A 16,980-nucleotide genomic window follows, 5' to 3' on the forward strand; every position below is an offset into this window, starting at 1 on the left:
ACCTCTTTCCCCCTCTGTTTGCCTAACTTTAGTTCTCCCCAGTGGAAATATTCCCAAGCTCCCGTGCGCCACTCAAGCCGGACGTATTTATTCCCAGTCACGTTTACACATCAAAGTCGGGTCGGTTTTCATGAAACCCACACTTTTACTTCCTCGAAGATTCCCCACCTTGTAACTGAACACTAGACCCACACATACCAGATTTATTTCTTTTCCAGTAAAAGCAAAACAGATCATGGTAGGAACATATATGCCCACCCTCTTGCACTTTATGAAATTAGGTGTAGGGTGAGTAGCCATGGATCTTAGAAAGTAGTCACTTTTAGAGCTCATCATGTCTAGCCATAGCTCAGAAAATACATTTCTTGAGGGGGCTCTTTGCATTATTACGCCATACCCACATGATGAAGGCCACACAGCAGTAATTGGCTGTCAACACAGCAATGGTAACACTTTGGTTAATAAAATATGTTTGAGAAAAGAACATATTATTCATGTATTGTGGTTGATTTATATTGCAGAGTGAGATCCATTCTTGATTTTGTTAGTGGTAGAAAGATTTTCACAAGTTTCACAAAGCTTCCAGGAGTCACGAGGATATTGTTTCAGGCAAAGAAGAAGTGTTAATGCATTCTTTTGTGCTTTATTGATCATTAAAAATGTTGAAAGTAATTGAAGTTGCCTATCCTGTTCTTATTCGGAAAGGGTCTTGTGCCAACATGCAAGTGCCCGTAATTTTTTGCAGCATTGTTTCTGATCGTTTTATACACACACATACACAGACATAGGTGCATTGTAGAATAGATAGATAGATAGATAGATAGATAGATAGATAGATAGATAGATAGATAGATAGATAGAGGGATAGATAGATGGATAAATAGAGAGAGATAGGTAGACAGATAGATAATGTATGCAGGGAGTTGGCAAACTGTTCAATGTGTGTATGGTTATCCCATCATCTGAGTGGTATTACATGTACTTCTAAATTTTTGTGTGCTTCTAAAACACCTTGCTCATTAAGAATTAACACATGGATCATGTGTTGCTCTTTTCATCAGATACCAACTCAAAGACTCTATGAAAGATAACAGCCATTTGATGTTCTGTTAATGAATAATGACTACACAGTAAGAGAGCTAGACACCCCTTTTTCTTCCGGCCTACCGGTATACTAACTAACAAAAAGGGCAGAAAAAAGAGATGAAGCAGTAAAGAGCCATCTTATCCGAAACCCACTCATCCCCTCTTCCCTAAACTTGTCGTTTGATCATCATTACTCCATCTGATGGATATTGCTCCTTGACATTTTGGAGGAAATCTGGTATGAAAAGCGACACTGGGAATGTTGCCAAATGTTATGCCGTAATCAAGTGTGTGTGTGTGTGTGTGCACTGCCCGGGGCCCAGAAATCTGCAGGTATACTTTTGGCAGCTGTCCCAAACAGTGGCTTTCATCTCTCCACAAGATGAGTCTGTTACAGTTGCAACCTTGCCTCATCAATATACATATATTTTTTTCAGTCTTTCTTTTTTTTAAGCTCTGCTGCCAAGTATAATGTCTGATACACTTTCAAAGTCTGTGTGACTAGACATGCATCGGCAGTCATAGACAGACACTGACATTTAGTGTCACACACACACGCACACAAACACACACACACATTAATGCTATGGCAACAAGGTTTGTTTTTATGGAGTTAAAAACAAAGGCAAGGCTATTTCTAAGGTGTGCATGTCGGACAATTAAGTACTCAGAACCTATTTGTGTTTGTAGTCAAAACGTTGCCCTCCCTTGTTTTGTGTCCGCCATATTCCTTTGCAATTATATCTTTTGTATCTGTCATTCCTTTGCAATCATTCATTTGCATCCGCCATTCATTGCAGTCATTCAATTCCATACCAGCAGGAAATCCCACACATTGTAGCTCTAAAAGAGATGATGAACCATGTCCAAACATCATTCACATTCCTCTATAAAAGGTAATCCATGGTCTCTGATATTTAGCCAGATCTTTGGAGGAGTGTGGGAGGGAGGGGGGGGGGGGGAGAGAAAAAATAGAGGTTGGGCCTAATTACACAAAGAATAGAAACAATTTCCCGTGATGAGAGAGAAAAAAGGAGAAAGGAGACAGGGAAAAACCAACAAAACTTGTGTAGATTGTCCACGAGTGTGATTGATTGCGGTGACTATATACAGGACATGATCAATCTCTTTGCCGTGTGGCAGAGATCGAGGTAGGGCAGGACACTCCAACAGTGTTTAATCAATGCAGGGCACCAAGGGTAAAGAAAACAATTCTTTTGCCCCGCAAACTTTGAATTCAAGCTGCTTGAAGAGATTCGGAGAAGGTCATTCACAAGATTTCTTTTGCCCATGCATTTGTAGTTCCTCTCTGAAAGTATACATGGTATCTTTACTGGCACTGTCTAAACAGCATGCAGTCAGTCTTATTGTCCTGGAGAGAAAAAAAAAAGGTTCTCGGGACTGGTCAAGATCGTGTGTCCATAGGGACTGTATTGAACGGTCCATTTTATGACACTGTTTACATCTCGTTGAGCATTAAATGACCTACATCCAGGAACTACAAATACGAATTGTAAAGCAAGTCATATGAATAAACCCAGAAGGTATAAATCAGAACAGAAATTAATCGGTAGAGCCAAATCATTTAGACCATATGCGCAGCAATAAAGCAAACTTAGCAGAACGTTGAAATAGTCATTGAAGAAACCCCACATACCCCATGTAAGCAATGCTGTAATAAAATATCACTCAAGTATGAATATTCATAACTGGCAAATGGACATGTGAGTTCAAATTTATGCACAATTTCCAGATTTTTATCACCCCTACCCTTTGTCAATAACATTGCCAATTCTAGAATCTAAAGAATCTTTTATTATATATTACTAGTGTTTCATATTTCAAAATGAATCAAATCAAAATCAAATTAAAATAAGAATATTTAGGTATGGGCTGTGACTAGAATGTCATTACCATGATGCACTCATATAGATATTTGATTTTGATATATTTGTATATTAAAGGCTTGAGAAACAAATTATAATTTACAGAAATGAGACACAAATGAATACCAGTACACAGCAGCAGATGGAACATCATTCACTACAAAAGACAAATGGGAAATCAAACAAACAAACAAACAAACAAACAAACAAACAAACAGATAAACAAATAGGTCTAATGGCAGCTTTAAAGTCCATGAACACTAAGAGGAAAATATCTCTTGACCCATGTGATGAGACTGAAAACATCCTCCTTTAACCTTTACAAGGGTTGACTGGGCCTGCTTTGAATATGTATGGACCAAATTCCAAAAGCATACAACCACTGATAAAAGTAACATGTGCAGTTGTTCATAGAGTAATTATTATTTTAGGAAAAAAAGGGAAATGGGTGACATCTTCACCACTTGAGCTTTTTTGAGTTTTGTTTATTAGAAGACTAAGGATAAAATGGCATGGGGAACACAACATGTATAAATCTCACCATTGTAGTAGTTATTCTAATATTACATGTACTGTGCTCGAGTTAAAGGGGAATGAAACCCAAATATACATGTGCATTGAGTGTATGCAGCAATAATAGTAAAACACATCAGTGCAGGAAAAGAAGAGAATATTAAGCAGAGGGGTGAAGGTTGAGGTGTGAATTTTCTTCGGACTATAGAAAATCGAACTATCCATTCAAATGTTATGCATCATTTAAGTTGTGATGCAGCCATTGCTGGATGAGAAGACTACTGCAGTTTGTGACATCACATATAGAAAACAATATATAAAGAAACTAGAAAGAGAATTTTACACAATTTAATTTTTATGAAAAGTTCACATTCCCCTGACTTGTCTCTGACATATGTTACAGGTAATATTATTCCCCCTGCCTTCTAAAAGAGTTAAGTCAAGTGCTTTCCATACTGTGAGAATAGTGAAGATTGGTTGAATTTTCTTTATATTGTCTTTATATTGTTTTCCTTACTTGATGTCGCAAAGTGTGATAGCCTTTTTATGCAGTCATGGCTGCACCAAAACTTCACAGATTTATAACTTTTGAATGGATTGTCTGATTTTCCTCAACTTTGCTTATGTTTTCTATTAATATTGCTGCATTATCTCAATTCACATGTATGTATTTGGGTTTCATTCCTCTTTAATACTAGTGCTACCAAGAGTGAACATAGAGAGTGAGATAGAGAGAGAATGAGAGCAACGCTACTTGGTATTCACATACAGTCGGCACTTAACCACTGCAAGACGCATTGCTAGTTATACATTAGGCCATTAAAACTTCATACCTCATTTCTGCCCCGATCCCAGTCGGTAGCAGCAATCTGTACTGCAGTGGTTCCAAAACTCTCAATAAAAGGGACTTTATCAATCACTGCAAACCCTGTAGTGCTTATGCATAAATTATTGACAATCGAAGTGCTGCGCCTTTAGAAACGAGAGCTGCCGTCTGACACATTTTTCTTTCTCTAATCCAACGGCAAATGAAATGCAAATTGTCCGACTCGGGCGGAAGCGAAGGAAAGGGTAAATGTAGCAGCGGAAGGAATGACCTACTTAACGACTGACTTGAGGCAGATTTTGCTGGAATTGGAGAAAGTAGATGAAAGATCACCGGGGTGAATTTGCCAGTTTTTGCCAGTTGTGCAATGAAGATTTGTTTTCAAGCTTGGAAATCTGTGCTGAGGGGGCTGTTTTTTCACAATTTCACCAAATATTACCCAATTATTCTGAGAATTCATGGGAGGGTCACAGAAATATGTGGATCATTGTTAGGCATACCATGAGTCTGTTTCTTCCAAGTTCAGCACTTGGATGCTCGTGGAACTGCATGTTAATGTGTGTACACAATGGACTGAACTTGGATGGAAGGGATTCCTGACATGCTCTACAAAGATCCTCATTTCTCTTTGACCACTGAAGCAAATCGGATGGGGTTTTCTGTAAGATGTGAATGATAAGTTATAGTTTCATACCCTGAAATTGTGTTTGGATTGATTCACTATTTTTAAAGTTATCATTGTGGAGGGTCCATTATATATATTTTTTCTTTTTTACATATGATACGAGCAGTTTGTTTCACTCCAGCATTGGCATTTTTGGGAGTCTGCAGGAGTCATGGTGTATTATGCAGTTGAATTATACTTTGTTATTGACCTGGAAAAAAAACCCAATTCTGATATATTGTTTTCATTTCACACAAAGTCTTTGTTTGTCTTTGCATTTGCATTCTATAACAGATATATGGCGCTATACAAATGCTGTGGATCATCACTGTGATTGAAAAAAAAAAATTATAGTGAGGTTAATTCTCATCCAAAGTTTCTTGTTCCTGTTACAAAACTTCAACTGAGAAAATGTTACCTTGATATTCAAAAAGGTGAGACGTGGTATGAAAAATATATATTTTCCAGAATGGGACTAAGAATTCAACCTTAGCACATGATAGTTCGGCAGTTTTACTGGCCTGTAGAAGGAGACAAATCAACCAAACCAAAAATGTGAAGGTGGGTTTCTCTGTACTTTTGACTGGTATTCAGTGAATACTTTGTTTGCCAAGTTTGCATGCCTAACTCAGACGACGTCTTTACCAACTGTGCATATTTTGTTCAAATGGTCAACGGCGCACAAACTGATCGATGAATCACAATATGTCACAGCACATTGAAAGCATCACCTGCGATTCCATCCCTCGCACATATTGTATATGACTTGCAGTGTGCCGTGATTAAGTACTGGTGTTCCATGAGGATCTTTTAAGTGAATTCTGATTTTCTGTTGGGTTTGTGTCTCCAAAAAGTCATCCTTCCTGGTCAAGTTTGCAACTGTTTTGCCTTCCTTCTCACGTTTTCCATTCTTTGTTCTCAGTGTACATGGCATGCAACTTCTACTGAAAATATGAATTGTACAACCATCAAAAAAAAATAACAAAATAAAAAAAAGTCAGTGAATGATATTATTCAGCACACATGCTGTATTGCAGTATCCTGTTTTACCTACATATTAAAGTGGCCTTGAACATGACTTGAAGTCTGGGCTTTCTGACGGGAGCTGCCATATAACCTCCTACTGCACTTTACATCCTGCTACAGGAGGAGGTTGAACCCATAAACATTGCATGGTCACCAGAGAGAAAGAGCTATTGCCCTGCATTTCTCCCCCCACCCCCCCCCCCCCCACCCCTACCCCCTACGTCCAACACGGTGATATGTTATGCTTTATTCTAAAACAAGGCATCACACATGCCAGCGCAAACTGCAGAAGAATCACTCACATGATTTGGGTAACATTGCAGTGTCTGACCCGGAACGGACAATTTGAGCGATGGCTTCCAGACAGCGCCTTTTCTAGCCATGACAATATCACCCACAGAAAATAAGCAAATGTGACAGGAACAGATGATTACTTACATTTTCTGCCAATGAAGATGTATTGATGATTTTCCTCACCAAGGCTATGAACCAGCAAAAGTTATCAGATCGATTTTCCTTCTGATTTTGTTTTATTCTGGGTTGTGTGTTTGTGTGTATATTTGTTTTATTCCCGTTGAGCATTTAGAAGTTCTCTAAAGAGATCTATGCAAGACAGATTGTGTTTATTGTGTTTGCCAGAGATGCAATCTTGTCCGTTTCTAGGAATTGGGAGCGCAGACTGACAAAGCCACTTATCCATGTCTTTTGCCTTCCAAACTCCTGCAACCAATAGCAACACAATCTGCCTCAGTCATGTCAAAGTTGGATTTGATGTGTAGCATGAAACATGCATGGTGCAAGTTGCCATCTTCTGTCATTTGCTTACCCCCCCCCCCCCCCCCCCCCAAAAGGACAGGGAAAAAAAAAGATGATTGCTGTCCTTAAGAACTCAGTACATGGCCTCAAGGCACGCTGGAATCACATATTGAAAGTGAAAACTATGTGCCATATCAAATATACATGAACGGCTATGTCGAAGAGTGATGGAGTCACGGAAAACGAAACCATCATTTTAAAAGCATGCCAGGTCACAGCTTGCCCGACCATACATCAAACTTTTTAAAGGGTGCTGCATGTGAGTTTCGAAATATTAATTTTCAATTCTGTGCATCTCATATGAAGTCATATACCATTAAGAGAGCATTGCGATTCCTTGTTCAGCATGCATATTATTACATCAACCTCAGACTGCATTGATCATTAGTAATCATCTCAGTTTGAAAATGATGATTTCGGTAGTTCATAGATGTGGATATTCATACTGGATTAACATTACCCATGTGTAGATTCTGTCTGATCATCTTTCATGCTTAGTCACTGCCATCATCTTAACCCATTGAGGACGCACTGATTTTGCTACTGGATAACACACATTTCCCATTGACACTTGCCTGAGTATTCTCGGGACTCGTCTTCAATGGGTTAAAATGAATGGACCAACCAACAAGCTAACAGTTTAACAAAAACAAAATGTATCTGTTTTTTTTCCATTGCAGAGTGGATGTAGTATTGATGACATGAATCTCAAGTACAGTCCATATGAGTCCCAGCATCATCATTTACTCAGCTGCCTAGAGAGAACAACGGTAAGTCTCACAATTAACCAACCCCTCTGTGTTCTTTAATGTATTCAAATACTGTATATGACAAATATTTTATGAGGTTTTTTATTTTTGCAAGTTTTGCAAATCAGATGCTATTTGCGAATTTGAAACTTGACAGAAAACTCTCATTCCGCATACATTTCTCCGTTCAGTACTATACTCCACAATTGCAAATTTAACCACTCGCGAAATTATCGGGAAGTCCCGATTTGAAAAAACAAAAACAAAAAAAAAAAACCTCTCCAAATATATGTCGTATACAGTAATATGCATGTATTTCTTTCAACAGGTCAATTACATTCATAGGTTTGATAGATCTACATCATAATATATTTATGATTAATGGGCTGTACTTCTCCTGAGGACCCAATGGTTAACTATCAAAGTCATCCATCAAAAGTATTTAGAATTTACTTTGCATGTTCATTTGTAGAGTTTAAATGCAAATACTGATCTCTCCATTTTAATCAACTTGTATTTTAGATTGAAGCTGCTGAAACACAGAAAATAGTTCAATATGTGATGATTTTAATAATATCTTTAAAAATATTTCTTACTATGTATCAAGTGCCATATTGAAAAAAAAAATTATTTTCTCTATTTGATGAAGACCTGACTTGAAAAAAAAGAAGAAGAAAATGGCCTTAATCTGTTTTTGCGTGCGAACTCTTCATTTGTTTACTTTGATGGCAGGTGTATGACAAGCTTTCTCATTGTTGGGGTGACCTTTGTAACAAAAATATGCTCATAATTTTGATTTATTAGTATACTGGTCTGTTACAAGGCAACAAGAGCAGTTAATTAAACCAGTTATAGGAGTTGCCCTGTTCCTGCAGGTAGAAGATGGTTTAAATATACTGGCATTGCTGAATCTTGTGAGGCTTGTGTAAATATGGAAAAGGATATTACTGTATAGTCTAATGAAGCTTTGCTACATAACAATTTTTATAGTCTTTTTTTTTTCTAATTCTCACTATTTCCTCTCCAACAGTGGGCAAATAATGTGATATTTTCCAGTGGTTTTAAAATGGAAAATTTCCACATTGATACTATGGTACAATTATATTTGTGTGCACATGTGTATGTATGTGTTCGTACACATACATAAACATTTATGCTCCAATGATTGTTATGATTGAAGTACCATGGTACAATGTATGTGGAATATCTGAGTGTAGCTGATAAAAATCTAAATTGCATTTACTACCTCCCCAGGCACAAATGAAGACAATGTGATTATTTGCGTCTATGAAGCTCTGCAGCGTAGTATATATTAGATATCTTGACTGTATGATTAGCAGGCACTTGGAAATTACTTTTCATCCTATGGGAAATCATGGAAAGTGCAAAAAAAAAAAGACACAATTTCAAGGAAGTTTGAGAAGATTCTGCACCATTCTCTGTCAGCGTCCACATGCACCCCTCCCCCTCCCCCTCCCCCCCCCCTTTCGCTTCATTTCTTTCCCTGTAATCTAAAGGCACTTTAATTGCCAAAGATGTGCCAACTACACCTTGAGACCGGCAGTGCGTCAGTGTGATATTATGCCATTGACTTCGCCGCGGTCAAACTCGCATGCGAGAATATGAGAGCTAGAAACACGTTTACAGTACTGTACCCAACATTTGCCTCTCTCCTCCCCTTCTGGCACGTTGCCTCCTCGTGTTTTGATGTTTAGCTATTACACTCAATTACGGGCTTATCAGATAGGACGGCATGGCGGCCGGCATCTTGGATAGGGACCTATATCTGTGGCCAGTTTGTTGAGGAGAGATAGGATGCAACAGTTGCCAAATTTTGCTCCTCTAACGAGATGGGGCGGAGGCAGAAGAAGTGCCTGTGCACCGTCCATCTGCTGTCTACTTAAAAAGGGGGCAATGTTCCTAGCATCTTTCCTCTGATTTGAAATCTCTGAAAACATTGATTGACTCTTTGTGCTCCTTAACCCGTTGAGGATGGTTTGATTTTGCTACAACACACATTTCCCATAGACATCAGCCCGAGTATACTCGGGACTCGTCCTCAACGGGTTAAGAGTTATTTTCAAACACAGAAAGTTTAAACAGGTTTCTAGCCTTAACAGCCTAGGCACAAGTTTGAGAGGTGCTAGTAATGTAGCGGAAGTCTTCTCTTTTGTCTGTGATCACAAAAGTTATGTGTAGAAGTGTGGATCAACCTGGTAGTGCGTGGAAATGATGATATAGCTTATTGGCCTTTGCTATGGTATAGTAGCAAATGTTGCTATAACAATAAGTTTAGTAAGCAATGAGTCAAGGATTTGATACCTCGAGGGTTTATCACACAAAGTCTTGTAAATGTCAAGTCTCTCCAAACTGTATATATTTACCTTAAAAATTATGCTACGTCTAACTCTTCCAAAGCCCGCTGAGACCTTCCATGATGCTTTGCACATGACACAGCAGAGGTCAACTCAGATTTAATTTTGACTGCAATCACAAATTATTGAGACTTTCCTCTCTAGCAAAGGGATTGTACTTCATACTGTGTATACAGCTAAATATAATTGGCATTCAGGCTATAATGGACCACCAGCTTATTGATTGACTATCATTTCAAAACACATGTCTTGAAATATATTGGAGATGCTACAGCTCTGCAAAGCGAGAAGTGTAAGATTGCTTCATTGAAACTTGACTTCTTTTTGGGATGGAAACCATTACACAGTGATAATATGTTCACCTTATAATGAATTCATATAAAGCATAACCATGACAACCCCTTTACTGATGCATTTCTCAACATACAAAACATTTTGGTGAAAGATGAAAGAATAGTGTATATGTAGGTTCCCAACACAAGCAGTGTGTTCATTTTACTGTGTACATATCATTTCTTTTGCAATTGCAATAAAGCACTAAGTATAAAATTAGTGTGGCACCTGAAACATCATCTAACCCTCTGAGTGTATTGAGTGCTGATTGGTGTAAAACATCCATATCATTGTACACACTTTCCATAGTCCCTGGCATAGAAAGAGTTAAAGTGGAATATCTTTTTCGCCAATGGGGTGAATTTGGAGCGCAGCTTATGTAAAGGACGAGGGAGGGTATACGTCACCAAAGAAGTCTTGTCAGGAGTGATACCCCTCCAGCACACACGTACCTGGGATCATTGCCGTACATTGGTTGCCCCTGGAAACTATCCTGCGTGGGAGTGAAAGGGGGGAACTCTCCTTTGTAGACAGCCTCAAGATATGTGCTGCGGCATGGGTTCTCTGCTGGCTTGTGGTGTTGGGCAAAAAAAAAAGATAAACGTGAGGTAAACTGCAGATTAGTGGGCAGATGTTGGATTAGTGTACATTATGGTGACAAATTTAGTCATGACTTTTCTCGGGTATCAGTAAATGAAACAAACTTTTAAAAAACCACACACACAGATTTTTTGATAATTGTGTGAGCACTTGTCAGCGACCATTTAAGGCACCAAACTGTAATGTAACAGCTGACAGTCACATAAAGTAGGGGGGAAATGCTGTCATACTTTGAATTTGTTTGATATACTGTTATCACATTGGATTAAGTTTACATTTTGTTTACAAACTGAGTTGGTTTTGCAGAATTCTGCCTCATTTTGATTTGTCCTTCCCGCCTGTTATGTTCATGTCGACAACTGGCCTTGAAGAAGAGGAGAGTGTTATGACATCGTTATTCTGTATATCATGTTACGCTGCTGCTTCTTGCTTTGAAGCTGAGTGTGATTATTAATGGGGGAAATGCTGATAAGTATAAAGTTGTTGATGTCTATTGTTCTTGAATCAGATGGGAACATGTAATCAGTGTGATGTCTCTAGCAATATGCTCAATATATTCTCTTGTGTTTATGCTTGAAACCAAAGTTGTTATTGTCGCATGGTACTTACTCTGGAAACATTTCAGAGTCTTGCCTTTGTACAAAGTTATAAAAACCCCATTCCCATTTACAAAGAATTTCTCAACAAACAAGGATTATATTTCAAACACTGTTCATTTTCTTTTTCATTCATGTGAGTCTAGGGGAAAAAACACCTCTATCCAATTTCAAGGACTTTTTTTTTGCCAAACAGATAGGATGTCAAGTGTAATTCATTTCTTTTATTCATCTGATTTAAGAAAAAAATATGTTGACTGTGTTGTTATAGGTCAACATGCTTGAAGTCAACCACATATGCCTACATTCAGGGGTTTAAGGTTGGACAGTCAAAATCTATCTGCCTATTGAAAAACAGGTCATGGATTATTCAGTAAGTACTGCATGTTTTCGGCCTTGAAAACATACCCATGTAAAGTCATGTTAGTCACATTTAGATCTACTTTAAGGAATGATCAGTGGAAAGGGTACACATTTTGCCCAAAACAGAACATGTTTTCTTATTCGTGGAACCCCCCTCTCTCTATTCTGCACATGGAAGAAGGGAAGTGAGCTATGTGAAACTATTTTTGAAAGTAAAGCGGAATCCATGCTGGCAAATTAGAATTTCCGTCAGGGCTGCATAATTTTTGTTGTCTTTGTTTTAATGCTTTCGTGACATGCCCTAATGGCAAGTGGTTGAAATAAAAACAGGTATAAAGGAGAGAAAACGAGAGAGAGTGAGAGAGAGAGAGTATAGAGGAGAGATGGGGAGTAACAACAACAAAAACAATGTCAACAACGTCTGCATCCTCCTACACAATCCTTTTTAAAAGGTCATTTGGAGATGGATGCATTTAGGCCTGGCGTCGTGAGCACTTGGAGCCCAAGTACACAGCGCCCGGTGACCTTCCTGGAAGCAGTCTCGCATGTGGGTGCACACGTGTGCCCGGTTCCACCGTAGGCCCATTGACATCGCTAGCATAGCTGGGATTTCTCACTCGTACATTCATGCACTAGGGTATATCTTAGATATATATATATCTATCTATATGATACACACGCACACACACGTATACATGTGGTCCTGCTCCCTGCTAGGGTCATGCGGAAGATACCCTCTGTTGTTGGTTTTGATTTGTTATCAGCAATATATCCATAGTATAGGAGTACTCAGAAGGAGGTCATGTTTTAGATCCGCCACCATCTCCCAAATGGGTAGCCAGATTCTCCAGCTAAAGTGAGCGCATCTGATGTTCATTATTCAGGGATGTGAGAGTTCAGAGTTTAAACTGATTCCAGACTTTTTTATTCTGCCCAAAACCCACTTTTCAGTCTTTATTGGCGGTTCAAATATGTTGAAATATTCATAGTTTAGTGGCCTTCAGACTTTATTTTTCATAAGTTTCACATTTTTAAAGATTTTTTTTTTCTGCGAGTACTCTGACACCTCTGATTATTCTGAGGTCATCAGTCAGCAAGACTGTCCTGAAACGTTGAAATATGAAATGTATGGCAGTGATACTGTATGATGATGGGTAAAACTGGACATCTAAAGAGATATATGTTTTAATAGAAGATCTACTTTTTGAAATGAGTCCAAACACTGAACAGTAAGTTAAGGTGGCCTTTGATATTTATATTAACCCTTTCTATGCCAAGGTATTGTGTACTATGTGCACAACAAAAAGAGGTTTCATTGCAACTGATTGGCAAATTGCCCTACATCAATGTAAACAACTCGATGCAAGAATCTCATGAATTCAAATGATGATAAAAATAATAATAATGATAATAATATATCGATCTATAAAGCGCAAAACCTATAGACATATATTCTTCCACACTGCAAAAGCTTCTGATGTACTTGATGACAACAGTTAAATGAAAAGATGTGTTTTGAGTCATGATTTAAAGACTGCTACAGTTGGGGATTTCCTGACTTCTAATGGTAGGTCATTCCACGGTTTGGGAGCTGCACAGGCAAATGCTCAGTCTCCCAATGTTATTTTGAGTTTTTTGTTGTTGTTGTTTGTTTGTTTTTGTGCCAATTGGCATGCAAAGCACACAAACGGTTAAAGAAGTTTTTTGAATGTGACATTGAGAGACATTATGTGCATTCACTGGAAGAACTTTCCAGCAGCAGGTCAATTCTTGTTTTTTTTTTGCTTTAGGAAAAAAAAAAACCTAATGAAAGAAAAGGCTCGTGGGCAGTTTGGGCAGACATTATGACCCCAGTTTGTGTGATGTCGCATTACTGTGTGGGCAGTGTGGGCTAATGTTCGTCATGATAACATCACGGGAGCACCATCTGTCGCGTTCATCAAGGCTTTGGGAGAAAGATCAATAACGCAACACTTCCAGCATCCAGACTATTAAGTTCAACGTTCAGTCAGGATCATAAATGCACACACACACACACACAAATCTGCCATCTGTTTAGCACAGCAGAGCCTCCCATTGTGCATAAAGTAAAAGTGATGTCTGCCATTAATTTTATTCTTTATCTGTATGTATGTCAATGCCCATAAAACGCACTTTAATAACACTCTAGTAGTAAGAGTGACATTAGTAACACTAGATTGAATAGCAGATATGGGGTTTCTTCATGAAATTTGGAATTGCTTAACTGTGTATAAAATAAAACCTCGCTGGTAGATGGTACACTTTACTTTGTATGTATGTCTTAAACGTTGTTTGTCATTATGCCCCAGTGGTAATCCAAACTCGGATCCGAGAAAGGTGATGAGGACTGTATCAGGTATCACAGAGGATGTTGTTTTGTGGACAGCCAGCCCCCATCATGTCCTAATTTTGTGACGGAGTCATTCAAACCGACACACACAAACAATTTGTGCCTCATTACTGGAGGAATCTAGCCCCTCATCTGCTATCCCCATCGCCTTCTCATTATGGAGAAACTTATCTCCAATTTCCAAGTCCTAATCAAATTGCAAGAGTCTCGCAAAAACGTCATTGTACAATTATGTTCAAAATGCGTCATTCCAGCACCGTTGCAAAATCTTAACTATAAAAAAAAAGAAAAAAAAATGCACACACAAGGAAACTGGCAAACCAAGCAAAATTTTCACACCTGGAAAGCTGTGACCCTGTGCAGGTGCATTACATAATTAACCTATAGTGAAGAAGACAGGTTGGGCTTGTGGATGTCAGACCCTGGGGTAGGAAAAAGTTTTCCAAACACCAAATTGGTTATTACACGTATGAAGTGGTTGGGGGGGGGGGGGGGGGGGGGCAAGGCTACTTTCTGTTGTATCAAAACTTGTATGCAAACTTGTCGAAGATCCATATTGTAAAATGCGAGCCAAAGTGCTTCATTGGTGATTCTGCATGAGAGTTGGGATTTATCATTATTTGTGTGTTTTTTTTTGTTAATGACACTAACTGGTAATGGCTTGTCTTTCTGTGTGGTATTGATACTCTGAGGGGTGCTATACATGTTCCTGGACCAAGAGGTCAAAATCAAAACCATCTCAGTATAGCAGAGTTTTAATTGAGGCAAATAGGGGTCCCGTCCCTGTATGATAAAAAGAAGAAGGTTGCCGGCAATATACGGTCCCACGAAGTGAACTTCCCCAAACAAGTACACTCCGGAGAGTTCAGGGAGAGAGGTGGATTGGATGGCAGAGTGGAGATGTAGTCGGCCGCTCGCTCCGAATGAATTGATAGACAAGTTGCGGGTAGGAAAAGACATGGAGACCCTCCACTGCGGCCCAGCGGGTCTGTTTGACCTATGCATGGCAGTTAGGAAGCTAATTGGGAGTGAGTGCTGTAAGACGGTACACTATTATGGGTTTTCCTCCTCCTCCTCATTCTCTTCGTCATCATCGTCGGTCCTTGTTCCTCTCATCCTTTCTGCCTTAAACCACCCCCTCCTTATCTCTTACCCTTCTCTCTTTCTCTCTGTCCCTCCACTCTCCCTGTTTTCTTTTCCCTTTTTTGTCTATTTCTCTTTCTCTATTTTTCCCCTTGCCAATTTCTATGTCTGTATAGCATCCATCTTTAGAACAAAGTGCCACTAGTGTACATCTCAGTCATTTTGTACCTCAAATGCTTATATATGTATGTGCAAGGATTTTACAGAAACTTTTTCCAAATTCCTACAATTTTTTTTCCATTTTAAATTGTTCAGCATACAGAAAAACGTGTGCATGGTATGTGGAATAGCATTGAGAGAGTGGTCATTGCATGCAAACTAGATGATTTAGTTGTTTTCTCAAAGTGTATTTGACACAAATGAAAATCCGTTTGAGGGGGCATTGCCATTTTAGTTGGAAGTACAGAGATTAGGTAATACTAATCCTCTTCAGATTGGAAGTCCAGGCAGGTCATTAGTGATATTCAGTGCAAAGACATCACACTCTTGAGCAATCCTAGAACGAGGAGCAGAGACTTGCTTGCATATGTCTCTGGTGCCCTCTTTTATGACATGGCCAACCGCAGTGTCTGTGGCTAAAAGAATGATCAGTCTTGACTCTTTTATTTGCACTCACGATGAATTTACAGGCTGCAGTTCTAGCTCCTCGGCAGATGCGATTTGGAGCAGTCATATTCTTGATGCTGGATTTGGTTGTGTTGGCTAGGGGAAGAAGGGGGGGGGGGAGAAGTGAATGAGAGGCAAAAGAAAGGGGGCCTTTGCATCATGAGTAGAAGGACACCGAGTTAGCCAAAGTTGGGCAGGTACCGCTCCGAGGGCACGTACTATGTGTTTGCCGTAGCCTCACTGCCCCGATCGACTCTATATCGGCGAGCCCATAATCGCACGAGTCCAGAGTAATTGCATTCTGAGTATAAACACAGTCCATGCCCAGACCACAGAGAGCAAACAAATAGCCAGATTTTGTGTCGGAACAAATTTCTCATCTGATGAATGTCTTGCCAGTAAGAAGCCATGTACCGCACTTGGAAAAGAAAAAAAAAAGGGGGAGGGGGGAATGAATAATGAGAAGGGAAATTGACCAAAGAGCTAGTATAGATTTTCCAGGTCCAGGAGATGTAGAACAGCTTCAGATGGATCTAGAATTCTACTTTGTCAGACCAGAAATAGAGATTGACAAAGATTCCTGTATTGTGAAGTCTCTCCAAGGATGTGAAGGACTACTCAACACTGTTTGTATCATTGCATTCCTGTGATTATTCCTTCCCCATATCTAGGGTGAAACAATCAGCAATTTTACAACAATAAAAATGTGGCCAGGTATTGATTCATTGTGTCTAATGAGCAAAAACCTGAAGTGAGGCAAAATTGAAGAATCTAGATGGAAAGAGTGACTTTGATAGATGGACAGCAAGGACCTGCCATGCCTGAGAAAGAAAAAAGGAATCAAATCTTGTTTGTAGAGCAGGTGTGTGAACCCTCCTGCCACGCACCCCACCCGCCGCCCGACAAATCGTGATATCGACAGAAACTGGCCCATTTCCCCGGCGGGCAAGGAGGAGGACTGGGCCAAAAATAGCTCCTAATATTGTCAAGTCAGCCCTAATTTGGCAATGCCTTTCTTTTCACCTCC

General features: G+C 39.3%; 1 protein-coding gene across 1 annotated transcript in view; it reads left to right on the forward strand.

The window, feature by feature from the left end:
- LOC139730894 (potassium voltage-gated channel protein Shal-like) overlaps positions 1-16,980 on the forward strand; it is a 113,748-nt gene that overhangs the window by 56,782 nt on the left and 39,986 nt on the right. The window contains exon 4 of the mRNA XM_071641769.1: positions 7,498-7,587. Coding sequence (XP_071497870.1) covers positions 7,498-7,587 — 90 coding nt within the window. The remainder of the gene's footprint in view (positions 1-7,497; positions 7,588-16,980) is intronic.

This window comes from Diadema antillarum, unplaced genomic scaffold (genome assembly GCF_040938485.1).
Source record: "Diadema antillarum isolate AM-2024a unplaced genomic scaffold, OU_Dant_1.0 seq00000341_RagTag, whole genome shotgun sequence".
NCBI lineage: Eukaryota > Metazoa > Echinodermata > Echinoidea > Diadematoida > Diadematidae > Diadema > Diadema antillarum.